The sequence below is a fragment of the Plecotus auritus genome (assembly GCF_963455305.1).
Source record: "Plecotus auritus genome assembly, chromosome: 13".
Taxonomy (NCBI): Eukaryota; Metazoa; Chordata; class Mammalia; order Chiroptera; family Vespertilionidae; genus Plecotus; species Plecotus auritus.
The window spans coordinates 10,962,220-10,989,677 of record NC_137779.1 but is presented as its reverse complement, the minus strand read 5'-3'; the positions used below and the strand labels follow the sequence as shown (position 1 = coordinate 10,989,677).

Genomic DNA, 27,458 nt, shown 5'->3' with positions numbered 1-27,458 from the left:
TCCCCAGTGTGGGGCATGCAGGAGGCAGCCGATCAGTGATTCTCTCTCATCCTTTATGTTTCTCTATCTCGCTCCCTTCCTCTCTGAAATCAATAAAGGCATATTTTTCTAAAAAAAGAAAATAAAACGATGATAATATTAACACATAGGATTGCTGTGAGGATAATACTAATATGGTGCCCGCGAGCCACCCGGAACATGTGGGTAGCTTTGGTTGGTAGAGTTATCACCACCATCACTCCCCATCCTCCCTGGGGGTGGTGGAAGCCTTCCTGGGCTGCCTCCGCCTCAGCAGAACAAGGACAGGGCAGGGCAGGGCAGCTTGCTCAATCCAGGGCCCTGAGGAACCCCTTGGCCGTGCTCCGGCTTCGGGAGGATCAGTCTTGAGGTGTCTGGAGTCGAGGCGGCTCCCTGCTGCAGCACTGTTAGAGGTTACAGCAGCAGCTGGTTCTTCGGACGAGGGGCCCCCGGGACAGAAGAGGGGTTTGGAGATGGTGACCAGGGAGGGTGGGGGCAAAAGTCCCCGAGAAGACAGGGCTAGTTCCTAGATGGCGTGATACCAGGGAAGATGAGGGTTCTGGTTTCAACCATATTATCTTTTAAACTTTTTGCTGCAAAGCCCCGTTTCAGTGAAGACTTGGGCAGATGCCCAGTATGCAAAACGGTTAAAAGCGCCACTGCTCTGGTGGAAACTAGGGTGTGTGTGTGTGGGGCAGCAACTTGAGCCTCTTTTTACTCCCATGGGGACCGCGAGGGGGCCCCGTTTGAGAAAAACTAGCAGGGTGGCGAAAAACAACAACAACAGGCTTTGGAGTCAGACCCGAGATCCGCGTCCCTGCCTCTGCTACCGCCTGGTGGTGTGAGCTGTGGGGCTTCACTTCACCTGTCTGAGCCTCAGTCTTCTCGTATGAAAATGGGACCTCAATCACACCTGCCTCATGAGGTTGTGAAGACGGGCGGCAGAAACTCTAACGTGCTTAGACCAGTGCCCAGTACATGGTAGACGTCCTGGCATTTAGCAGGTGGTAGCTGTATTGACAGACCCTCTGAGAACACGTGTCTAATGTCCAGGGAAGCTGTGAGACAGAGTAGACTATTCCTTGGGACCCTGAGGCAAAAGGCTTGGGACCTACTTGGGTTCCGAATCCGCCACCAGCAGCCTGTGTGACTTTAATCTCTCTCTCGGCTTGAATCGCTTTTCAGGTGTTTGTTGAGGTGCCTCCTATGTACCTGGCACTGTTCTTGGCACTAAGACACAGGTCCTGGCTTCAGAAAGGCTGGGTTCCAGATTCAACTCTACTACTTCCTAGCTCTTTGGCTGTGGGTAAATCACTGCCCCTCTCTGGCCCTCAGTTTCTCCATGTGTAAAGTGAGGGGGTTGAACGTGTGTCATAGGGCCTTCCTGGAAAAGATGCAGTGAGATCCTGTCAAAAAATTGTAGAATGCACTTGAACTTGACTCTGACCTTCTGAAACATGGGCTTTGGAATCATATAACCTTGGGTTTGAACCCTGTGCCTACCATTTACTATGTAGAGACTTCTTGAGTCTCATTTTCCTCATCTGTACAATGGGGATAAGAATAGTACCCTCACAGGGTCATGGTGAGGACTCAAGGTGATGATACAGGTAAAGGTCCTAGCAGAATGGCTGGTGCATAGTTGGTTCTCAATAAATGACAGCTGCCTTCACTACCACCACCACCACCATCACCACCACCAAAATCACTACCATCATCATTATAAAGACCAGCACCATCATCACCACCACCAGCATAAGCATCATGATTGTGATCATCTGTAAAGTGTAGCTCTAAATGGTCTAGAGCAGTGGTCGGCAAACTGCGGCTTGTGAGCCACATGCAGGTCGCGAGCCGCGGTTTGCCGCTCTGTTGACTAATGAGTTTGCTGACCACTGGTCTAGAGATTCTGACATCTTAAGTTCCGCTTTACAAGGGGAGAACCAAGTGGCAAATGTGGCAGCTCGCCCTGGGGCACCTGAGTGGCACACGTTAGCGGAGGGACCCCAATAAGAGGCTTCTCCTTCACCTTGCAGAGAAGGTCTACACAGACCTCGGTCTGTTTGAGATTTCCTGTCCTTTGTCCGTCGTCAGCAGGAACAGGACCCTTGAGCTCTGCAACGCTGGAATCCACGGGAATCAATTTCTCTTTGTGTATTTGTCCTTTTAATGGTTGTATTTTCTTGTCCATTTAGTGGTGTCACTTCAGAAGGTCAGTCTGCATCTTCCGGGGCTGGGTCTTTGGCGAAGGCTCAGTCGTCCGATTTAGACCCCCTATCATCTCCCAACATCCTCCTCCTCAAACCACAGGGAGTCCAGGGAAAGGAGGGACTGGCACCTACCATCCTGGCTGGCTGTCAATTCCTCTCTCCCTCTGTCAAAACATCTGAGTCGTGGGACAGGCTGTGGATCGTGGGATCATAGCAGCTCACATCTCGTGGGTTCTTCTTGGTGCTTTTGAACCTCTTGCTTCCTATCTTTGGGGAAATCGAGTAGCCGTAATCTCATTTTATAGATGGGACTTGGAGACATTAAATGACTCTTACAAGGTTGTATGGAGGCTAGACCTGGGCCCCAGAAACTGCTGGGTCCAGTGCTTATTCAACTAAGCCACCCTGTCCCTTGAACATCCCCCTTTCCTACGGTTTATCTTTCCTATTCCAAATTCCCGAGGCTCCCGAGGTCCAGGTCAGAAATCTGCAACGATGTGGGGGAGGACAGGTCAGCTGGGCTGATTTCTTTTGAGAAAAACCACTTGAAGGCTCCCACACTGGGTTGTCAAACTCTTCTCTGAGCAGAGCCGAGCGGTGAAGGAAGGTCTGGGGGCATGTGTGGGAGAGGGGCTGCGAAGTTGCAGCTCCTTGGCTCTGAGAGTGAGTGACACTATTAGAACGAGTGTGTGGTAGGTAGGCTGTCACTGACTTCACTGTGCGATGGCGACAAGTCCCGTCTCCCCCCTCCGCCTGGACTCCCCCTTCTCTGCTCTAACCATTCAATAACTTAACTTCGCTGCCTCAGGGTTCGCTTCCCGCCCATCCCCTCCTCCTCCACGTCTTAGCGCTGTCCGTGGTGCTGATCGCCAATCTCCTGACTGCCGTTCTGGCCAGCTGGGATCTCTGATGCGCCCAACCTCTCCTCTCCGCCTCCCACCTCTCTTTCTCCAAGCACCTCACACATAAATCACGGGTGGGAGGCAGGCTTGGTTCCCCTGCGCCGGGAAGCTTCTGCCCCCCCCCCTCCCCTCCCTTGCTCAACAGAGGGCTTTGCAGCAGTGGAGGAGGCAGCACCGCTGATTTCGGGCACCGGGGAAGCAACTGATTCGTCGGCTGCAAGCAGCCCCGAGTCGGCTGCCAGCAGCCCCGAGTTGCCTACGCGGAGGACAGAGAGGAAGAGAGAGAGAGAGAGAGAGAGAGAGAGAGACTGACTTACAGAGCAAAACCCTTCATCCATGTGGAGGACAGTCTGAGGGAGCCACCGTCTGCCTTGCCCACCAACTGGCTGACTTTTCTCCTCGCCTGGCAGTGGTATTTCTTTTCGTTTTGGTCCTGCGTGATTTAGGGATAGTTGGTGCGTGTGTGTGCGCGTACATGTGTGTGTGCGCGTGTGCGCATGTGTGTGTGTGTGTGTGTATGTTGGCACTTTGATTTTATTTTGGGAAGAGTAAGAGAGTCAAATGAACAATTTTCTTCCAGGCACCTCCGCTGAGCTTTCAAACCAAGTCACCGGGAGTTAACATCTTCCCACCCCGCAGGGAAGGGAGGAGTTGGCAAGAATTTGGCTCACCCGTCCCCCCTGCAATCCTCTGGTATTGTGGTAAGTGACATTCTTCTCCGTTGTGCAAAGGGGCTGGGGGGATTGGAATCCCAGTTGCGATGAGGTGTGTGCATGAGCTGGTGGGGTGGAGGGTAGATGGGAGGGAAGGGGTGTTGAGGAATGACCACGGTTATTTGCCCACATTCTGCAGTATTTGATCACCCAAGCGGCACCCCGAAGCCAAATTGGATTTCGGCTCAGTGCCCAGGGAGGGGTAAAATGTGCTCATTTTTAGGCATTGCGATCAAAATTGTGGCTTCTGCCCAATTTGCCCTCTCCCTTGCAGCAGAGGCTGTTGAAAGTAGCCGGCAGTTCTCTGAGTGAATTAACCCTTCGGGGGGTGGCCAGCCTGGCATGGAGGGTCTCTGCGTGTTCTGATCTAGTGGGTGGGCATCTCGGCCCTGGATGGGAGAGGGTCGCCTGGGGCTGGAAGGTTAACCCTTGCCTGGGGTCGCCTCAGCACAGCAGGCAGGCTTGTGCAGGACAGGCTCAGGTGGTGCTATCTTCTAGCCGAGGAATTCGGGTGTGTGGTTTGTGTAAGCTTGGCTGTCCTGCGCTTCCTGGGATGAGATGTGGGAGCCACAAAAGGACCACATTTTGCTTGGGATGGGCGGTCGGACAGGCCAGAGTGGAGCAGCCGGCTGCCTGCTGAGCAGACGATGTTTTATTTTCACAGGTGGTGTAACCTGTAAGTGAGGGTATGGGGGGTGCGTCCGGCACCAGCCTGGGAGACTCCATCCTTGAGCCCGTCTCAGAGTAGGGGAAGCAGGGGACGGGGCTGGTTCTGATGCTGGGGAAGGGCTCCGAGCCCCCGTTTCAGATCTGTTCCAAGGCAGAGCCTACCCTGCTGTCATTGCTTCGTCTGAGGTCCTGATGGGCTAAGCCTGCACCAACCTGTAGTGAGTGGCAAGTGGAGGTCCTTTGCAAGTGAATCCAAAAACTCACATTTAATTTTAAAACGCCTTTGCTGCTAATCTGTGACTTACCAGAAGGGGATTTCTCTTTGCTTCCTGCTTTGATTACGTCTACCTTTCTGGAAATGAATGCCCTTATTTTTAGCATCTCTGCTATTATCTCAGGGGTTGCTTCAGTCCTCTGCATCCCCAAGGATTTCCTCCTTAAGTTCTTGTTCTTGGAGGTGGGAGGAATTAAGCCTCACTCCCAGAGACTGGCAAGCCTGGGATGCAAGCAGAGCCCACTCAGTCATTTTCTCCCACCCCAGGGCCACGCGGGGACGCCGAATCCCAGGGCATGTGCCTGCTCAGGCAGGACATGTGGGGCAGAGGGGCCGGGTTCTCAGTGGTTCGTGCCCAAGATTTGGTCCTCAAATCCTCGGCTTCCTTTGGTGGATGACCTTGAGGACAAAGTTGCCTTAGTTTCCTCTCTGGGAAGCCTCAACTATAAATGAGGAATGTGAGGCTCAAATTATGAGCCACATATCTGGCCATGGGTGATATTGAACTTGGGCATTGACCGGCCAGACTGTGCTATGACTGGGCCCTGGAGTGGGGTATCTGAGGGGTCCCCTGCAGTGCCAAGTGTTAACCTTTGAGGGTTCAGAGTGGACTGGGGGAGGGACAAGGGAGCCACAGGGGCCTCAGTGTAACAGCACCATCTGGCACGGGAGTATGTTAATATTTTAATGACAGGGCCATCCCTGTGGTACATGCCAGCCCCGCTGAGGTGGCCAGGACTGGGTTGTCCACATGTGGGTGCTTTCGAAGCATCTCCTTGCTGTCTCCCAGCTGTGCTCCCTTGGGGATGGCTAAGATCCAAGAGGCAGCCTTGCCTCCTCCCCCATCACATTTGAAATGGTGCATTGTGTTGCGCCAGGAAGACAGAGACAGGAGTTCTGGAATGAGCCTTGCACCTGGAGTGGGAGACCTGGATTCTGGCCCTGGCTCTGCTTCCCCTTTCCGGGCCTCGGTTTCTCCACCTGTGCAATGTGGTAGTTGGTCTTGGTGACCCCCAGGCCCCTCCAGCTCTGAGGTTTGTGGCTGTGTGTTAAGTATGTGTGTGTGTGTGTATGTGTGTGCTTCTAGGAAGGGTTAGCACTGTCTCTGGGAATTTATCACGTGTGTTGAAGAGTCCGTGTTTGGGGTAAATTGGGGTGGGATGGGGGTCTCTTACAAGCACGTTGGTAGGGTCCTGGAGTCCTGGGCTCAGATGGAGAGGGCTCTGCTGTATGTATGACGTAGGCAGATGCAGAGACACACAGATTTGCAGCAGACAAAGGCCCTATAGACTAATCCTAGGGGCCACAGCAAGGACCCCAAAGAGACCTCCCCATGCTGAACAGATGCATATTCACTCAAACGCACAATAGCAGGGGGCTTGTGGGCGCTCCCTAATGCCCATCTGAGCACCTCAAGTTCAGAACCTCTGATCTAGCCCAACCCCTTTGGGGGGTGCCCAGAGAGGGAAAGCAGCCTGCCCAAGACCACACAGTAAGTCACGGCACAGCAGCGTACGAGTCTGCCATCATGAAGACAGGCATCATCCCTCACCGCCGGCTCCGCAGCGCCTCTCTGCCACCCGCCTGGGATGTGGAGGAAGGACAGAGCACCTGGCCAGCCCGCACAGGTCACAGGGAAGCAGAGCCAGGAGATAAACGCGGGCACCCCCTTTCTCACTCGCAGGAGAGGCAGCGGCCAGGGTTTCTGCAGTTTCACAGGGGGGCCTGGAGCGTCCGCCTCCCCAGCTTGCTCTGCTGCTCCCCTTCCTTCCTGCTCCCACACATCCTGGCCGGTCAGGGCGGCTGCTCTGGGGGTTTCTTTGTAGCATGTGGTATTTCCTCTTTATTCACCCCCTCCCCATCTCTCTCTCTATACACGGGTCACAGAGAGTTTGTGACTTTCTAATAAAAACCACCATGACATATGGACCTGTCTTCTGCTCTCGATCCCCTTTGAGCGGGGAGCTGGTCATAAATGCAGACAAATCGGCAGCCGATGCGAAGACGAGACGCCAGCGGCGCAGTTTATTTCTGTGAAGCACTGTGGCTGCAACCTGGAATAAAAATAGCCCTGGGACCCAGTCGTGGGCTGGAGCCGATGAGCTTCAATTACTCAGCTGCCCCAGGATGGAGGTCCTGCATGTGCTGGGAAAGTGAAGGTGGCACCCCGGCCCCCTCTTCTTCTTGCTCCTGTCCCCATCCTGAGCCTCTGAGGGCTCAGCGTGGGGCTCTGGGAGCAGCCAGACCTGAGTTTGAATCCTGACTCCAGTGCTTCCTGGCTGTGGGACTTCAGGCAAGACCCTCAACCTCTCTGAGACCCAGTGTCCTCAGGCATATTAAGGTGGTCTGGTGTGGTGGCTAAGAGCACGAGCTCTGGATATAGAACACTTGGGTGTAGATCCTGGTTCTGGCACTTTCTAGCTATCTCAATTCACCTCTCTGGGTCTCAACTTTTCTACCTGTAAAGTGGGAATAATAAAGGAATCATGAGAATTTTAAGAGTTAATGCTTGCAAAGGACCTGGCAAGGAATAAGTGTCCAATGCATGTTAATAATGGAGATGGTGTTGGTGACAGTACCCCTGGCCCAAACAGGATCAGGGCGAGGGAGAGGGAGGTGACTCCTTCCCGCCAGACATGCAGCTTTGTGACCCACGAGAGAGAGGACGTGGCTTGGAGACAGGAGACTTCCCACCCCACTTGTTCCCTGTGTGTTTTTTGTGCAGTTGATGTAGGTCCCAGGTCCTCGGTTTCTTTATCCATGAAATGGGCATAACCACCCCCTTTCTTTAAAGCTTGGGAAGCCCTGAGGATCAGGGCTGCTGTGATGGTGGTGAGCAGGTGCTGCAGGAAGAGGGCCAGGAGGAGAAACGCTTTGGACTCTCCTGAGTCTCTGGTTCCTCCAAGCCCCAGCGGCTTTTGCTGAGTCATCCCAAATCACCAGCTCAGAGTCTGAGTTTTCCCTAGGAGTCCTGAACTTTCCCTCTCTCCCTCCATGGTGCTTCTACACAGGCTCCTGCAGGTGCTACATGGCGGGATCCTTAAAGGCCAGAGCTATGCCGTCTCCATTTTTGGTGTCAGAGTTAGCACAGAGCTCAGCAGTGACTTGCATGCATGAAAGAATGAATGAATGCATGAATGAATGAATGCATGAAAGAAACCTCCATTGACTGACTAGTGGACAGGTCAGTTTGGGGAGGTAAATTGGCCTGTGGTCCAGCCAGAGACATGCATGCAGCAGGCGCTTCGTGTTTGCTGATTATGGTGAGTCATTGGTGAAGTTTGAAAGGACTTGGCTTTCACCTCCAGTTAGCTACAGGCAGCCCACATGCCTCTCTCTCTTCCTGCCCGGACATTCGTCATGGGTCACACATTTATTGAGTACTTACAGTGTGCACGGCACCATGGTGGGCACTGGACATAAAATGGTGACAAAGACACAGTGGGACTTAGATAAAGTAAGTGGCTACTTCTAACAGGTGATCTTTTGGGGGGTGGTACTTAGTCACCCTAAAACACTCTGCTCACTGACGTCCAAAATCCCATCATTAAAGTTTCATTCTTTGTCTTAAGGCTTGTTCTTGGATAAAGGAGCAGGGGCTTTGAGGTGGGATGATACAGCCAGCCGTCCTTATTAGTCATTTACCTTAACGAGGGGGAGCTGTAAAGTGCTTTCCCAAAAGCGAGGAGAGGTTTTTTTGGAGTGGGGAGTGGAGTTCGCACACATGAATCTTGCAGGTAAAAGAGAGGGCAGAAGGCAGAGAAGGGCGAACGCGCTGGGTATACGTTCTATCGGGGATGCAAAGCTCCAGAAGCGCCTGAGAACCCAAGGCCAATTCCTGGGTTGCACCTGTGCCATCAGGTGCTCTGCGTGCAGGGCCCTGGGACCTGTGCTCTCACAAGCCTCTGCTGCCGTAGATAAAGGAGTGTTTTGTGAAATGCAAAACACTTTTCCAGGTGTTAGCAATCAGTTCCAGTCTAGGGAGCCTCAGACTTGTTGCCAGGGTTCTCCCGGGCCCCTGCATTCCGTAAAGGCGGAGCAGCACAAGAATCAGGCCTGTTGCCTCCCAGACACCATTTACTCTGCAGCGGAATCCTCAGGTGTGCACAGGGTTGACCCATTTCCTGCAAACCTCACCGAAGTCGGACAGGCGTGGGCGCTTCTTAGACTGGACCCAGGGACTCAGGTTATCAGCTCAGTGACAAGGCAGCAGTGATGGGGAGACTGGCCTGGCCTTTGGGGCTCTTCTTAGCCACCTTGGCTCCTCATTTGGGCCCGGGCAGTGGGGGGCGACCACAGGGCCGTGCCGAGGCACCAGGCTGCGGTGTGCAGTGTCACCGCCGTTTCCTCAAAGTGATTGTCTTGCTGTCGTGTGTTATGATGACATAGTGCACGCCTAAATCTCATTGTAATGGAGCCGAGGCAGACTCTGACTTAGCAAGGCAGTCAGTGAGTGAGATAACAGGCCTCAGGAAGCTGGGGCTTGCGCCCTCCCCTTCCCAATGAATCAACAAGAGGAGACTCATCCGACAGCATCCTCGTAATGATGTTTGGTTTGTGAAGGCTTCATTTGGAGAGTGGGGTGGGGGCGGGGATTGCCTCGTCTCCCAATATAATCTGAGTGAGTTCATTCAGCTGCCTCCTCCTTTCTTTTTTCTTTCTTTCCTCTTTTTAATGCACCTACACAGTGACAAGCAGCGACTTGTGAATGGAAGCCGCTTTCAGTAGAGAACTGATTATGTAAGCAGGTTCCGGTGCCAGCAGGGAAGGTGGGGGTGTCTCCAAGTCCGTGGGGAGGCCCTCCCTGGGAGATGCTGGCACAAAAGCATCTGTGTGGTCCATTTTGTCCCACAGCCTGGCCCCCGACCCTGTTCCCCTCCACCTGTCAGCTTCCCTCCTCCCCCCGCCCCTTCGTCCCAGTATGGCTGGATTAATCTGTCAGCTTTAAGCAGGATATTGGAACTTGGCGAAGGCGTTGAAATCACTGGAAGCGGCTGCCAGCGTGTTGGGCTGGGGCGTCCGGCCAAGTCTTTCTCCCAAAGCCCTGCAGATTGGGGGCTTGTGGGAAAGGCTGTTGGGTAGGACGGAAGGTGGAAGCGTCTGACGTTTGCAGTTTTCCCTCTGATCATCAGAGACCTACCTGTTGTTCACCGGAGCCGGCAGCCTGGCCAGAGGGAGACAGCAGCCCTGGGCGTGTGCCCAAGGACAAGTGCAGGCGGACGGACACCCAGGGAAGGGCGGGCCCACAGAGGGCAGGCCGGTGACGCGCCTCCTGTGCCTTTCAGGGAGGGACACGCTGCTCGCTTTAGGTCTGTGCTTTCTCTGGTTTGTCTGTGTGGAGAGACCCTGGTCCCGCTGCCAGTCAGCCACTCGGGCCACCTCTGCCCGGGTTTCCGCCTCCGACACGGACGTGGCCTCTGGGAATAGACTGGTGGCTGCAGACAGGCTCCCCTTGGCCCTGAACATGCTTCAAGGGTGAAATGCTACAGAACCTGGTAGTGGGAGTCCTCAGGTGGCCAGAGAGGCCTCAGAGGCACCCCAGGGCCCTGGGATTGAGCAGATTCCCGCCCTGGAAAATTCTCCCTCTGGTTGTCATGGCAGCAGGTCTGGGATGGGGCCTTTTCCCCAATGGGGCAGCACAGGGCTGTCATTTCTGGTTGACACGGACTGTAAGGGTGGTCTTAGGTCTCTCCTGCAGGGTGCTCTCCAATGCCCGGGGCGGCGGGGTGGGGGGGGGCTCTCCACCTACTTTCTGTATCGCACCAGGCTCTTGCTAGAAAGACCACTGAGCTAAGAGCTCTCTATTTGGGGTCAAGTCCCAGCCATGCCACATGGCAGTTGTATCCTAGAGCCGTGGTTTCGTACAGGAAGTGAAGGGACCAGGGGCTTGTCCACCAAGACACAGAGCAGTCATGGGGGTGAGACCCTGCACTTGGAATTGAAATGAGTGATCTCCTTGAGTCCTCACAAAACCTGGGGAAAGAGGCCTTATGCTGATGCCCAGTTTGTAGGCCAGGACTCTGAGGCTGCAGACAGCAGAGAGATCTTGGTTCTCCAAATTCACATCGTCAGGGAAGGGTAGGTTCAGGGGCCCAAACTCAGATCTTTTGGACACCAAAGCCCAATGCTGAATTTTCCCAGCAGGGAAATGAACCTCCCTGGGCCCCATTGCTCTGCGCTGTAAAACGGGGTAACAATCAGTCAGCACTTCACTTATTGTCAGGGTTGCTGTGAAGACGGAGCAGCTGAGGAATGCTGCTTAACAGCATAGAGCTTTGCAGACATGGGGTCTAGTCTTCAGCTCGTCCTGGCCTGATCGAGAGCCTGGATGTCGTTCTCATGAAGGACTGGCGCGCACCGCACCGACCAGTAGGAGGCAGTGTGCTCAGTGGTCAGAAGCACAGTCCCTGCCTCCAGACCTTGGGGTTCCGGCGGTGCTCCATGCCAGCCTGTGACCTTGGGCCTGTTACGTGGCCTCCCTGCCCTCAGTTTACTCACCTGTAAGATGGGAATGATCATAGCACCTTCCTCATAGAGTTGCTGTGGGATTACATGAGTTAATATCTATATGAAGCACTCGGAGTGGCTAGTACATGCTGTACTATCTAAATATTAGCTGCTTATTATGATATAGGACTTACCTTTAAAAATATATTTATATTGATTTCAGGGAGGAAGGGAGAGGGAGAGAGAGAAACATCAATGACGAGAGAATATTATCGATCGGCTGCCTCCTTCCTGCATGCTCCCCCTGGGGATTGAGCCCACCACCCAGGCATGTGCCCTGACCAGGAATCTGGTTCATAGATCGATGCTTAACCACTGAGCAACACTGGCCAGGCAGGACTTACATTTTTAAGGAAATTACATCTAGAGTCAATATTGTTTCACAATAACCGTCTGCCGGGGAGCGTTGGAATTGCCGCCTCCTTTACAGATGAAGAAGGAACTAAGCCCCAGGGAGGTGCACCAATTTCCCAAGCTCACACAGCGAGTCAGGGGCCAGAAAAAGGTCTAGGTTTCAGGATGGCAATGGCCAAGCCACAAAGCTCCGAGGCAAAGCAGGTCCACCAGGCCAACGACAAAGCGTAAATCCAACAAAAAGTGACAACAATGGCAGTCCCAGGCAGGCTGGGAAAGGCAGCTGGTTAATTTGGAGGCCTCAGATCCTCCCTGGTGGACCCTGGTAGCTAGGGCGATGAGCACTGCCAGGTGGGTGCGGGTGGAGGCCACACCTGCTCCAAGCCACAGCACACCTGGCCGCCGGCCGGTGGCTGAGGCCCCACTGGGGAGCTCCCAGGTGGACAGTCGGGGTCTAGTGGGCTAGTTCTCATGCTTTCTCAGAAGTTGGGATCCCTCCCAGCTTCTGTCCCCACGCCCCTGCTAGTGCCATCGGCAAACCTCTGGAAGGGTCTGGAGGGATGGCAAGGAAGGCGTGGAGGCACCAGAGATTTCGGTGATGGGGAAGCAGGCGAAGGTCTTTTATAAAACCAGCTCAGCAGCCTGATGGCTTTAACCTGATTAAAGCCTTTGTCAATATCACCATTACCTCAGCCCCGGCCGGCTGCTGGTGGAGCAGGAGGCTTATTCAATATTTAAGAAGCCCTGCATTGCAGGCCAAGGGTTTGGGCCGCGTGGGGAAGCAGCAGCAGCAGCAGCAAATGCTCAGGGACAGTCTCTTAAGCGGTGGATTCGTTTTAAAAGGAGAGAAACGAGAGGAGGAAAAGCCTCGCAGCCCTCAGCCTTCCCCTGGGGGTCCCCCAATTTCGGGTCACATTACTCAGCACACCCCAGAGCTATTTGCTCTGACTCAGGACCAGTGAACGCAGCCGTGGACCAGGAAGCTGGGTCTGCCGGGTTCCGCTTTCTCTAGACTTGCACAAAGCGGTGGCTCTCAGAGGGCCGTCCCCAGACCTGCAGCACCAGCATCACAGGGACCTTTATAGAAATGCAAATTATCGGGCTCCCTTCAGGAGCCCCCAAATCAGAAACCCCGAAGCTGGGAAGTGGCCATCGGTCTGCTCTCACAAGACTTTCAGGGTCTCTGATGCAGGTTCAAGTTTAAGATGCTCGATTGTGAAGACCAGGGGCTTTGCAAATTGCAGAGTGCTCCATCCATACTTGATGGCTGTTTACGGGGGGGGGCGGGGGGTGCACAGGGAGAGAGACGGGGATTTTGTGGTTCATTCATGTTCTCCAGCCAACACCGAGATTCATATTTCTGTTCCTTTCCCCCGCCTGGCGCCAGAGAGGTCTGGGCAGCAGAGGGCAATGGATGGAGGCAGGTCTTTAAGATCTATTATTCATGGGAACTAAGAGAAGCTTTTTGTTTTTTTCTGACATGGTCTCGGATTTCTTAGAATCCATACCCCAGGGAAGTGGCCGTGGCCAGACTGCATGAGGCAGAAAGTACCCGTCCTGGCCAGAGACTCTGAAACCCACGTTATTTTGGGGGGGGGGGGGGTTCTGCAGAAGCTCCTGGGTAACCTCAGAAAGGGGGTGCCCGGTGCCGGCACTGGCCTTGATACTCTCTCCTACCCCTTTTTCCACTCCAAACTCTCAACAACTCTGCGAAGTAGAGGCAGTTACTGCCCCATTTTACAGACAGGGAAATTGAGGCTCTGAAATGTTCATTAATTTGCTCAGGCTCACCAAGCTTGAGCTTAGCCGGGGGTTGGACCCAGGTCCATGTGACTTCAAAGCTTGAGCTTCTGATGGAAGATTCTGTCATGAAATTTGTGCCATGGGTGCAGGCGGGTGGCGTGTGCGTGTGTGTGTGCGTGTGCGTGCATGTGTGTGTGTGTGTGTGCGTGTGCGTGTGTGTTGTGAGGTGAGAAGACAAGGAGAGCCTCTCCTGAGGCTCTAGTAGCTTCTTCTTCACGAGGACAAAGTGAAAATACGCATTTTCCCAGGGCAGGGAGCACCTAAGGCGAGAGGACCCTTTTCTACCGGCTCTGACTGCTTGGTAAGCGGCCAAGTCCAGGTTGTGAGGGAAGAGTCTGTGAGCTTGAGCCAGTTTTTTTCCCAATTTCAGAAAAGCACACTGCCCTCTTTCCAACACCCTTGACAAGTAGTTTTGTTATTGGTGTTTGATTGCCTCGAGTGCCTGGGAATGCGTTACCCATCAACGTCGCACACCCTCCTTTTGAGACCTCTGATGGTTAAAAAACTGTTCTTTCCCTTAAGCCAGACTCTCCCTTCCTTTACCTGTCACCTGCTGATGCCATATGCGGCTGGGCAGCTGTGTTATGAGAGTGGTTATCCAAAGTCGTGGTTAAGAGTGTTGGTATTAAAGGGAGACACAGCTGGCTTTATAAGCTGGTAGCTCTGCCATTCCTGGCTGGTGATCTTGGGCAAGTTAAGGCAACATCTGAGTCTCAGGAATCTTAATAACGCCAGGGCCTACTTCCTAGGATGGGGCTGAGGAGGAAATGAGGTGGTGTGTGTGTGGGAATCGCCATGCAAAGGCCGTCAATGTCTGTGCTGTCCACCTTTGCGAAGTACAGCCCTCAGGGCAGGATAGTGAGTCGGTCAGAGCGTAGGCTCCGGAGTCACACTGCAGGGACTCCAAAGGTGGCCCCATCACTCACCAGCTGTGCAGCCTGGGAGAAGGTGCCCAACCTCTCTGTGCTCCAGGTGCCTCACCTGTGAAAGGGGACCGATCACCATTTCATCGGGTCATTGTGAGGATTAGGTGAGTTGAGTACCCAGAAGAGTGGGTGGCATATGGGTGGAGTAAAACGAAGATAATTTAATGAAGAGACTGTTTACAGACACATGAGCAAGCCAGCGAGGTCAAGGGGAGCCAGGATGCTAAAGCACCCCAGTAGCCCACAGAGGGCCAGCATCCCCTCCAGGCCGGGGATGGGGGCAGAGGTGGGACAGTTATGGACCAGAAGAGACAGGGCTCTATGGAGAGGTCCTCCCGACCAGAGCTGTGACCTTCAACAGAGGCCATGGTGGCTGGCGGGAGAGGCCCAGGGGGTCAGTACCCCAGTCCGTCTTTCTTCTCACCCCCTCCAGTCTTCTGCTGGTGTCTTTCCATAGATAAACCCAACCGGAAGCCAGAGGGCAAGGTTGCTGTTGATACTGTCCACGCAGGACAGCCTCCCAGGGCACAGAGCAGGGCGGAGGGTGAGTGGACCTGGAGGAGTGAATGGAAGATGCCCCACAAAGCTATTTTTGTTATTAGGTTGGGCCATTTGATGCTGCCCCCGTACAATGGTATTTGCCATATAAAAACAGCAAATTAATAGGCTTAACCAAAGATTACATTGTTTGCACTGACATTCAATAGAGAAGGGTGGTCGGAAGGCTCATTGATAATGACTCAGGTCTGAGTCCTTGAATAGTCCACCTGCTCCCGGTGTGACCTGGACAAATCCCAGGGCCTCAGTTTTCTCATCTGTGAAATGGGAATGCTCCTCAGAGGAGAGGATGGGGACTGCTGTCTTTAAAAAAGGAGGAAGTGCCACCCTCTGCTCTGAATGCAGACGTTCCTTGACGTAATAATGGGGTTACTTCCCCCCAGGAAACACAGCTTTAGTTGGAAATACTGTACATTGAAAATGCACTTGGCACACCTAACCAAACATCATAGCTTAGCCTAGCCCACCTTGAACGTGCTCAGGACTCTTAGACTATCCAGCAGTTGGGCAAAATCATCTAAACAAAGCCCGTTGTATAATGAAGTATTGGTCGCATATAATTTAATATTGTATCGCTTGGGAACCATCATAAAATGAAAAAAATCGTAAGTCAAACCATTGTAAGTTGGGGACTGTCTGTATTTTGTCCTTAAGGGAAGGATCAGGATGACACTCGGGGTCTCCGAGGGATGATGAGATTTAGGGCCGTAGGTACGTCCGTTCCCGCTGAATTTTAATCCCAGTGAGTTTCATTGCAACCTGGGCCCAAGTGGCAGCCAGGGGCCATTAAGCGAAACGACTTGTGTTAATACGCAGACCCGTCTAATCACATTTCCCTGTTTGGGGCCGTGTGTCTGCGCACGCACGAATGCAGAAACCCGCCCCAAGCGGTTCCTCTTGGGCCAAGATAAGCTCGGTTAACAGCACAACAAAGGCGAGTTTCTGCTTTATCAAGGAATCAGGTAATTGGCTGGGCTGTGCGGGAGCCCCGCAGGCTGCGCTGTTAACAGCCTCTGCCTCTGCGGTTCCTAGGTTGGCATTTGGGTTTATAGACTCAGGGCTCAGAGGGATCCATCATCCAGGAGAAGAAGGAATCGTTACTCATAACACAAATCAATGATAGCTTCCACTTGACCAGGGGTATTTTGTGCCAGGCCCTGGATCCAGGACTTCCTATACATTATCTTACTCCATCCTCACAGGAATTCTCTTTTGACCTGGATCCTGTATCTGTCCCCACTCTACAGATGAGGTCAGGGAGGTGAATATACTTGTCAGGCTGAATGGCTTGACCCCCAAACCCGAACCCTAAGCCACCCTGCTGAACGGGCTGCTAAAAGCATGTGGTCTTGGCTTCTGGGTCTTTAAATGGAAGGAGGGTTGTCTGCGTGGGGAGTGCTGGGGATGCTACGCGCTGTGGTTGTTGAGCCGCAGTCACGGTTCGTCATTGGCACCCCTTTCTCTCTTTTCAGTCCTGTTTCCGCCTCCTCCCTGCCCTCCCATCACCCCAGGCTTCATCGTCACGGGTTTCTCTGTTCCCTAAAGATTCCAGTCCAATGACGCCTCTGAGCCTTTGCCTACTCAGTTCCCCTCATCCTTTCCTCCATCCTCATGTCTTGCACACTCCAGCTCATCCTTCAAGAGCCAGCCCAAATTTCCTCACCTGGGGAGACTCCCCTTACCCCCACCCGAGGCAGAACCAGTCCCATCCTGTGTTTGTTCCCATGGCATTTTGTACATTAACAAAACAAAACCTGTTCTGGACACACACATTTTTTAGAGAAGGCAAAGAAATTAATCTTTATTTTTAATTACTGCCAGCTCTCTCATCCTGACTTTAAATGCTGCCACCTCATTTGTCTTATTAAGTATTTAGTTTTGCTTTTAATTAGTGCTGCTTATTGTCACTGAATTTTAATAGTCAGTGCAGGGGCTCGGCAGGCCTCGGTGTGGATGCTTCACAGCTGTCCCCTGTCCTCCTGCAAGGCCCGGGGCTGTGCCTCTGAGGTGGGGGGAGGGGGCTGCAGGGAGTGGCTGAAGGCTGGTGTACTTTTTCCCAGACCTCAGCTGATCCTGGTGGAAGTTAGATCCAAGGTAACTGATGGGTGAAGGCACACAGAGAGTTCAGGAGGGTTGCAATGCAGAAATTCAATTTAAATTTGACTTAAGGAGGGGGAAAAAAGGAATATACTGGCTCATGGAATCCAAAAAGGCCATAATAGATTCAGGTAAGGCTTGATCCAGCATTCCAACTCATCAGCAGGCATCAGTCTCCCTCCATCTCTCAGCTCTACTTCCATCCTTTGGCAAGTCTTTCCCACGTGGTGGCCGTGGTGGCAAAGGTCACCAGGATCAGCCCCGGGCTTCTGTGCTTTGAGCTTAACAACACCAACGGGAAGAGGGCGCTTCCACTACGGAGCACATGCCCACCCCAGGGCCTTTGCTCCTGCTTCCCCCTGGCCTGGAATGCTCCGCCTCAGAGATCCCTTCAGTCTGCGGGCCAGTGCTCTAACCACTGAGCAACCGACTAGGGCTATAAATATTTTTTGATTCTTCCCATTTCTCAGGAGAAGCTGGCAATCTGTATTTTTCAGTTAAATCGTGTGCTTTTAAAGCATTGGCTTAATTTCACTTTTAAAAAACACTGCACGGGCCAAGCAAAACCTGTTTTCAGCCTGGATCCTGTTGTGCACCCCCAATCCACCCCGCTTTGAGGCCCTTTGTGTAAGCTGCATCCCCCACCTAGTCAGATAGTCTGAGTGAGGTTTCCCAGATTCCTAGCTGAGCAGTGATGGGCTGGACTCGGGGGAGGGAGGGAGGGACGGGGACAGAGACAGAGATGGAAGTGCGGGCGCACCGTCCAGCTGGTGGCTGCGTGTTCTGCTGTGAAGCATCTGGCTTAATTCCAAGACTGTGGGGTGGGCAGGGGGGGTGCCTAACGGGGGCGGGGGGGGGGCCTAGGCTGACTGTGGCATTGAACTCCACGCAGACAGCTGAGCTCACTCAGGTTCCCTGCAGCACCCCAAGCCCCACCTAAAGCCCGTCCCCGCTGAGTGGAGCTCCATACCTGCTGTGACTGGGAAGTTAAATGTGTTTCAAGAGTTGTTTTCCGTTCAACTAAAACCTGCTGAGATTCTGGGGGTGGAGGCACGGTCCTCAGCAAACAGCCCTGAAGGAGCCACAGGAGAAGTAGGCAGAGCAAAATGGAAAGGGGAAAGAAGGGGGGCTTTGAACCTGGCTTTTCGGGGTGTGGGACGGGGCCTCCCAGGCAGTTTAAGACGCAGGGTGGTGTCAAGGTTCGCGCCGAGCGCTGGGGGTGGGCAGAGCAGGAGCGACGACTGGCTCCGCCACTTACCGGAGGACGATTGAGCGCCCACTGCCCTCCCTGAGCTCTGCGACCTACTGAGGGTTTATTGAGCATCTGCTGTGCATCATACCCAGGACGGGCTGCAAAGTGAAGACGCCAGGTCCTGTGCCCACAAATTATTAGAATCCCAAGGCAACGACAGCAGAGCATGAAGCCACATGTGGGCCCAGCGAGCACAGGGTCCGCTGTGTCCCCTCCCAACTTCTCCCCTCTTCAGCGTCTCCGGGAACAAGGCTGTGCTGTAACCAGACCTTCAGGGAAACTGGGGGACCCCTGCGAACGCTGCCCCTACCCCTGCTGGGCCCGGGACCTTGACTCGGTGAATGAGAAGAAGGTGGGTTTAAGGACGGGGTCTTCGGCTCCGATCCATTCCTGCCAGTAGGGAGCTGGGACCTCCAGCAGGAACTTCCCCTCTCGGGGCCTGAGGTTCCCCATCTGGAAAGAGGGCAAGCTGCGTGAGGTCCCGCCCTCTCTGTGTCCCGGGCGTGCGGGGCATAGAGCAGGGCGGCGTGCGGGGCATAGAGCAGGGCCTGGAGAACGAAGCAGTGGCGAAGCACCGGGTGACGTCCTCTGTGGTTACTGTGTTCCAGGAGCCCGGGGCATCTGCCATGACCGACACCGTGTTCAGCAGCAGCTCCAGCCGCTGGGTGTGTCCCAGTGACCGACCCCTTCAGTCCAAGTAAGTGACTGGGTCTTCTTGGGAGTGGCTTGTTTTGGGTCAGTGAGGTCCTGAGATTTGTGCTCTCCAAGGAGAACAGGAATAGCAAGCAAAGAACTGGAGTGTGCTCCCGGTGGGGGCAAAGGAACCCGGTGGGAGTTTTGTCATGGAAACTTCTCCACTGATTTTACTGCTTTTAAAATAAATAAATAAATAAATATATATACACATACACACACAATTATATATATATATATATATATAGAATTGTTTTAGTTTTTTAAAAATCGATTTTTAGAGAGACGGAGGGAGGGAGAGAGAGACACACACACATCGATTTGTTGTTTCACTTATGTTTCCACTTACGTATGCATTCATTGGTTGATTCTTGTGTGTGCCCTGACCGGGGATCCACCCGCAACCTTTGCGTATGGGGACAGTGCTCTAATCAACTGAGCTACCGGGCCAGGGCCGGTCGTGTCGTTTTAAACTCCCACCTGAAATGTGTGGGAGTTCCCGCTCCTCCACCTCCTCACCAGCACTTGACATCAGCAGCCCTTTGCATTGGGACCATTCCAGTGCGCGAACAGGGGAGTTTCTTTGTGGTTTTGACTTGCATTTCCCGACAAACCGATGTTGCAGACCTTCTTACGGAACTTGCCATCGTACAGCCCCTTTGTTGAAGCGTCTGTTCAAATACTTTGCCCATTTTTAAGTCAGGTCACTTAGCTTCTTGTTATTAAGTTCTGTAGGGTTCCTCCCCTTCCATGGGTTAGAGATGAGGGTCCTTTGTTGGATTTATGTTTTGCAAATATTTTCTCAGTCTAACCTTGCCCTTTTTTTTTTTTCATAACAGAGTTTTTTGAAGAGGGAAAGTTATTTTTATTTTGATGAAGTCTATTTTGAAAGGGGGAAGAATTGTTGGAGAATTCCCTTACTTTATTATTATTATTTTATTTTTATTGGTTTCAGAGAGGCAGGGAGAGGGAAAGAGAGAGATAGAAACACCAATGATGAGAGAATCATTGATTGGCTGCCTCCTGCACACCCCACACTGGGGATCGAGCACACAACCTGGGCATGTGCCCTGACTGCAATCAAACCGTGACCTCCTGGTTCATAGGTCAGTGCTCAACCACTGAGCCACACTGTCCAGGCCCCTCCCTTTTTAATCCCGGAACTAGCTGCATGAGAGAGCGTTGCTCTTACTTACCGAGGACCTAAATATGTATCGGAGGAGGGTCTTTCCGAATAGCTAGTCCATCCACATCCTGTGAAGCTAAAGCCCCTGCCCCTTTACTTCTGCCTAAAACCGGAGTCTTACAGTTTTGAAGACAATATTCTACCGGTTTCTTTTTTGAAAGGAAACACCTGGAAAAAATTAAATTAAATTAAAAAATTGAACAAGGAAGGCAAAAAAGGAAACACCTACTCTCCCAAGCCCTTCCCATGATGTCCCCTTGGGCCCAGACTTATTTTGCAGAAAATATTCTATTCACCAAACAGTGTGTCTCTGGAAGATAAACAGTTGCCTGAAGGGTGGATGGGGTAACATTTATTTTATTTCTGAAACGTCAGTTAATTAAAATCCCATGCATCCGGGAGTTTACTTCCGTCGGTACCAGGCCAAACCATTTGCTTTACGATGAAATTAGAACGATCCCGACAGCCTGGATGCAGTTTCATTAACAGTGCGCCCGTGCTGCCGGGAAACAGCTTGGCATTCTCCATGCATATGGCCTGCCGGCTCGCTCCTGCATTTCCTTGGGATATTAAAATTACTTTCCCATACATGCTAATGGGCAGATTACAGTCATCACGCATGCTCCCTCGTCGGCTGCAGTGGCGATGCGGATGCTTGTGATGTCTTTGTCCGGGAAATGAAGACGTCCAGTCTTCATTAACTGCTGGCTAGCCAGATACACTCGCTGCTTTTGTGATTCTCCAATGCCTTCCTCTCTCGGCCTCCCTGAGTCTAAGGTGGTGTCTGAAGCATGTGAGGGTGTTTGAAAGAGGCAAAGGAACCTGCCTCTGGCGAGGGTCAGGCAGTGGTTTAGCTCTTAGAATATATATATATCATTGGTTTTGGAGAGGACGCAAGAGGGAGAGATGGAAACATCAATGATGAGAGAGAATCATCAGTTGGTTGCCTCCTGCATGCCCCACCCTGGGGATCCAGCCCACAACCCGGGCATGTGCCCCGACCAGGAATCAAACGGTGACCTCCTGGTTCACAGGTCAGTGCTCAACCACTGAGCCACACCGGCTGGGCTAGTTTAGCTCTTTATGTTGGGAAAACTTGGGGAGAATTGCTGGGAAGGTCACGCTGCTCTATAGCTTTGAAGTCTGCCAGCGAGGGAGTGCCAGCGGTCAGGGGGCAAACGGAGGCGCACAGAGAGGACATAGGGGTGGTGTCTGTGTAGGGTTGCACACCTGACAGGTGGGGCTTCGGGTCTCCTCCCTCAGCCGGGGGCACTGAAAGCTCTACGTTCGGAGGAACAGTTACTGCTCAGGGCTCGGGGTCCTCCTCAAAGGGCTGGAAACAACAAAAGCCAAGAATGACGTTGGCCGTGTCATTCAGTGATTTCTCTTTAGGGCCCCAAGCCCGTTACTTAAATGCCTAAATGATCAGCTCGGTTCATCAATAGGCTGCACTGATTGGTCATTTCAATCCCAGCTGTGGCGTTTACAAGCCCACCCTGCAGCAACCTTGTTTTGGATGAGCCGGAACCCGATCACGATGATTGGGGGAGAAAATGGAAGCAGGTCCTTGTCGTTTAAACCACGTGGTGTTGCATCCATACGGTGCTGCTCTCATGATGAGATTTCTTTCCTGACTTTATTCTTTCTCTCCTTTCTCTGCTTCCTCCAGTGACAAAGAACAGTGAGTATTTTATGCTACTATTTTATTTTTCGACCAACTGAATTATATCTCTTTTTGTTTGTTTGTTTGTTAATCCTCACTTGAGGATATTTTTCCATTGATTTTTAGAGAGAGTGGAAGGGAGGGGGAGAGACAGAGAGAAACATTGATGTGAGAGGGACACATCAATTGGTTGCTTCATGCACATGCCTGACCAGGGCCAGGGATTGAACCTGCAACCTAGGTACATGCCCTTGACTGGAGTCCAATCCCAAGTCCCTTCAGTCCACAAGCCGACACTCTGGGCCAACACCCTAACCACTGAGCAACCGGCCAGGGCTAGCATCTTTTCTGATCTAAGTGGCTTGCCCCTATTAGAGAGATGGTCAAAAAAAGGAACTAGCACATTTTATATATCTAAAAAAGAAATTTAAGTGGTTTTAAAAAAACCACCCTTTTGAGAAAAAGAATCACAAAATTTCAAAAAGTATCTTGATGAAAGGACGGACAGCATTCCCTAGGGGAGCCCTCAATTTCATTCTTGTGGCATTTCAACAAGTTTGGGGGCCACTCGGTGCCCCGTTCCCACAGCCTTTGCCTGGGAGCTCTGTTCCAAAATAAAGAAAGTATTAACTGAAGCAACTGCTTCCATTAATAAAAGATGATGAGCAGAACGGAGCTTGTGGGAAGTCACGCACTATGCACGCTGTCCCTGTCCCCTCGTGGGAGGCCGCCCGGTTTCCCAGTGAGCTGCCCTTGGTGCAGAGGTCCTAGCTCTGCTCACAACCTTTGTCTTTTCAATGGGATTCATTTCCCAAATGGGCATGACCGATTGGATGCCGGGTCCAATCAATGAGCAGTTGGCTGCAGAGCAGCAGGGTGCTGGTGGTTGGGAGCACGCTCAGAAACCACGGGAAGGGAAGCCGTCTGCCCTCCCCACAATGGGGGCGTTAGCACAGAGCCAGAGGCAGAGCGCGGGGTCTGATGTCAGGAGACCCAGTGAATTCTGCTCTGGGACTCGACGTCGGTGGGACCGTGGACATGCCCTTCACCTCCTGAGCCCTGGCTGTCTCCTCTGCGAGACAGGCGGGGTCACCCTGTCCTTCCTCCCTCACCAGGTGAATGTAGCATCAACAAGGTGCACAGGAGAGCTCTGTGAACTGTGAAGCACACTGAGCAGAGTGGGGGAAAGGGTGTTGTGATGTTGCCTTACTCCGTGTGTTGTCTATATACATTGTACATACATACATATCCACACATAATATATATATATATACTAGAGGCCCGATGCACAAAGATTTGTGCAAGAATGGGCCTTCCTTCCCCTGGCTGCTGGCACCGCCTTTGCTCCAGCCCGGAGCCGCCTTTCCGCCTTCCCACACTGCCCAGAGGCCCAGAGGGGCTGGGGCAGTCGACACCTGCATATGCAAATTAACCTTCCATCTTTGTTGGGTTAATTTGCATACTCACTCCTGATTGGCTGGTGGGCGTTGTGAAGGTATGGTCAATTTGCATCTTTCTCTTTTATTAGTGTAGATACCTTGAGTGTATATTTGTGTATATACAATGTGTATATCTATCACTTGCAAAATTTGTTCAGCTCTTTTGGACCCAAATGACCACATTACTGGGCCCAAAATCCTCTAAAGGTTTTCTTAACATTGATCAGCTGACCCTGGGAAATGACTTCCCCAGTTCTGTGTCTGTTTCTCCATCTGTCAAATGGGAGCTTTGGACAAGTTGATGGCTAAAGGCCATTTGAATGTTCTACAACTTCTGTTGTTGGCCGGTAAGACTCTGGCCAGACTAGATCTGCTTCTTCTGAGTATGGTGAGTGCATTATTCAGACGTGCCAGGGAGAGATGTTGAGACATTGTCAGATTATAAGTATGAATATCACAAGAGAGAAGCTCATGACTCCAGAGGGTCTGGAGGCTCATAGACGCTTCCTGAATACTAAGGGTTGGAAGGTAGAGTGACCATACTCTTTCACTCCCTCCTCCTCTTCTTTCTTTCCCCCTTTCTCCCTTCCTGCCTTCATTATCAAATATTCACCATATGTCTCCTACGTATCAAGCACTCATTGTCGTAAGCACTGGGAATACAGGGATAGCCAAAGTATGAGTATGTGTCTAGTGGGGTCTACAAACAAATAAACAGCCAGTCACCAACAAATATACTCCAGTGTGCTGTCACGGTGGGCCGAGCAAGCACAGGAGTGGCGTCTAGCAGTCTTGTGGGTCATGATGGGGGAAGTGAAACGTGAGGTGGGGTCAAGTGAAAGTAGAGACAGATGAGTTCCAGATAGAGGAACAGCATGTGCAAAGTCCCAAAGTGAGCGCGCGTGGAATTTTAGAAGAACCAAGTGGATCTCAGTCTGGCTTAACACATTAGCAGGAGCCTCAGATTACCTTAGCATTCTGAAGGGGGTTCGGGGAACCCTGGCTTCCTGCTGCACCCCCTTTAACCTGGTGGGGGTAAATGTCATCTGAAAGGGCCTTTATACCTACAGGGCATGTGTGAAACATTTTGTGGTGTGGCTGCCCTTCCTTCCCCATCCTTTCCTCCAGGATTCATTAAAATCTCATTCACTGAGCTGTAAAGCGACTTCCTGCTGACACCTGCCTGTGCCGGCATCCTGGGGGAAGGAAGGGGGTGAGAAGAATAAAGGAAAGAAAAAGGATTAATTTTCTGCACAGCACCACCGTGTAATGCATCAGAGCCTCGGTGCCCCAACAGCACTTCCATCATCGCACTCCTTTAGGGAGTTATAATTTCTTAAAAGAGACATCTGGTGGGTATTTATTACGTGACTATTGTGTGCATGAAATAAAGAATTAAGGTGGGAGGCAGAAAGGTGGTGGGAGTCTGCCCTTGGCAGATATTTAGGGAGAAACATCTGTGAGGGGCATCCGCCTGGAGTCAGGACTCATTCCTTTTGTACTTGGGGCCACTGGGGCTGGTTTTGGTGGGAGGGTTCCTTCTGACCCTCTCTAGATGCTCCTGAGCAGGTACATTCAGGTAGCGATCAAGCACGTCCAGGATGCTGGTTTCTTGAGTCCCTGAGCATACTTGCTCCACACATGTTTCTCGGCCACTCCCCTCCCTCCTCTGAGTGGCAGTCATCTGGAAAATGAGCAGGTCAGTTGCAATGGCTTTTTGTTAGCAGTGAAACTCTTTCTTTGATTAATATTTTATTCCGAAGCTAAATAGATAAGACAGGTAAGAGTGGAGCTGGATAAGGACATTTAGTAGCTGAAAGCATTAAATACATCATGGTGAACTTTGTGCAACTGTAATTTAAAATAATACCAAACTGCAAAGGAAATGTAGGGAGTCTAGCAAGCTTCACATTTGTTTGTTGTTGTCGTAGTAGATACTGTATCAGCTAGCTTTAATGTGTAACCATCTTAAAACTCTGTGGTGTAGAACAATTATTTGTTTCCAGGAATCTGGGCTCAGCTGGTGGCTCTGCTGATCTTGGCTGGACTCGCTTATGTGGCAAAGGGTTGGCTGATCTAGGATGGCCGTGGCTGGAATGACTCAGCTCTGCTCCACAGGCCACTCATCCTCCAACATTCTGTCCTGGGCTTGTTGTCATGTCATGGCAGAGGTGTAAGAGAGTAATCAGAGACACACAGGCTTTAAAGATTTCCCTCTTCCTCTTCCTCCTCCGCTTCCTCCTCCTTTTTCTTTACAACATAATTCTTTAAAAAGATACTTTCAATTAGCGATGGGTGCAAAGAAGAAAATGAACCTGGACAATGAGGGATCAAAGAAGGCCTTTCTGAGTTGACTTTTGAACCAGATTTGAATGATGAGAAGGAGCCATCCATGGGGAGATCTGGGGAGATAAGTGTTCCTAGAAAGGGGGCAGTGAGTGCAAAGGCCCTGAGGCAAAAACAAGGTTTCAGTGTTTCAGATTGAGCAGGGAGGCCAGCGATGCCGGGGTGCAGTAAGGGGCGTGATGAGGACGGAGGCAGGTTAAGGACAGATCAGGTAGGACTTTGCAGATGGGCAAGAAGACTGACATTTATTTCTACCAAGGTAAAACTCACAGAACATAAAATCAACCATTTTACAGTGTACAATTCAGTAGCCTTCAGCATTATCACAATGTAGGTTTTTTTTCGAAGTCAATGAGAAGCCAGTGGAGGGTATTGAGCAGTGGGGGCGAGCCTGTTTAGCACATATTTGTTCATCCCCAGAGGCCCTGGCTCCAAGGCAAGGTGTGTTTCCACCAGAATTTTGCCCTCTTCCCCTTTCTCCCAAGACTTGGCCCTGGACACCTGCTTCCCTTCGCTTTCAAACTCTTCCTTCTCTCCTCTTTAGTGCAAACCAGCTAAGATAGGAGGATGGCAGAGGAGGGGGGTGGGGGAGATATGGCTTTTAATTTTTAACATTGAGTGTCAAAAGGCAATTTCATGGCTGCTGGTGAGAGTAGAGCAGTGGAAGTAATAGAGGCTGACCGCTAATGGGGTGCTGGCTCTGGAGGATTCCAGCTACTATTTTCCCCCGAACAGGGACCAGCCTTTCTAGTGGTGTTTAACCCTGCATTCCACTCGGGCGATGCGCCTCAGTGCCCCCGGGGCGTGGGCCATGTCATTAGTGGAGATGATCATAATGTGCCATAGACCTCAGCTCTCCATCAGCAGTCTCTGATCCTCTGCACCATCCCTGGGGCTACCTGGGCAGGCACTCAGTCCTCTTCGTACCGTGGAGGTTAAGTGCACAGGCGGCCCAGGTTCGAATCTCACCTCGGCCACTTCCTAGCCACGTAATGTTGGGGAAATGGTCTGATTTCTCCATATCTGAGTCTCCTCACCAGGAAATGTATGGCAATCCCTTTCTTGTAGGGAAGATGTGAGGATTAAGTGAGGTCGTGTGGTACCCAGGAGGTGCGATGTCCGTGTTTGCTTGTTTAAAAAAAGCCAAAAAGAAACACAGGATGAAACTCAAAATGCTACAGGAGCTTCTGAGGCTGCAAATCTGGATGTTTATATGAAAGCAGGGGATTTTTATAAGCCTCGTTGGCAACTACTTTAAATGTGTTATTTTTTAAATCTGTAGCTCAAACCCAACATCTTTGTGCCAGGCAGGGGCTGGGGTCTACCTGGAGCCCAGGGCTTCTGACTGCCTTTCCAGAATTGGCTCCACTCTGGCAGAAGTCTACTGCTCTGGAATCTTCTCCTGAGAACACCATGGTCCTCCAGGTTGCCATGAGCTTCCTGCCAATGTGTGCTAAGCACATAAAGAGAATAAACGCATTGTACTGATGAGCAAACTGGGGCTCTGAGAGATAACGATTCTTTAGCCCAGAGTCTCCCAGCCGGGGAGTTTCCCAGCAAAGGTGTGACCTGGGGGTTTACCCAACTCGAGGGCCTGGGGTCTAACCACAACTCCACATTGCCTGCTGGGTTTCCAGTCCAGCCTCACGCCTTCCCAACTTACCTTTCAGGCTCCAGGCGGGCTGGTCCGTCCATCCCGGTGGTCAGCCCGACAAACAGAGGAAGCAGGAAGAGCTGACAGACGAGGAGAAGGAAATTATCAACAGGGTGATCGCCAGGGCCGAGAAAATGGAAGAGATGGAGCAGGCACGGATTGGGTGAGGCCTGACACTTCCCATCCATTCCACG

At 52.0% G+C, this 27,458-nt stretch overlaps 1 protein-coding gene across 5 annotated transcripts in view; it reads left to right on the top strand.

The window, feature by feature from the left end:
• RPH3A (rabphilin 3A) overlaps positions 1 to 27,458 on the top strand; it is a 150,619-nt gene that overhangs the window by 83,565 nt on the left and 39,596 nt on the right. For 2 of the 5 annotated variants that reach the window (XM_080650260.1, XM_080650256.1), the window contains exons 1-5: positions 3,400 to 3,542; positions 3,711 to 3,831; positions 18,892 to 18,980; positions 21,832 to 21,843; positions 27,281 to 27,427. In XM_080650260.1, the coding sequence (XP_080506386.1) occupies positions 18,910 to 18,980; positions 21,832 to 21,843; positions 27,281 to 27,427 (230 nt within the window). In that variant the 5' untranslated portion in view covers positions 3,400 to 3,542; positions 3,711 to 3,831; positions 18,892 to 18,909. Of the gene's footprint in view, positions 1 to 3,399; positions 3,543 to 3,710; positions 3,832 to 18,891; positions 18,981 to 21,831; positions 21,844 to 27,280; positions 27,428 to 27,458 lie in introns of those variants that run through there. The other 3 variants (XM_080650258.1, XM_080650257.1, XM_080650259.1) reach the window with 2 other exon arrangements.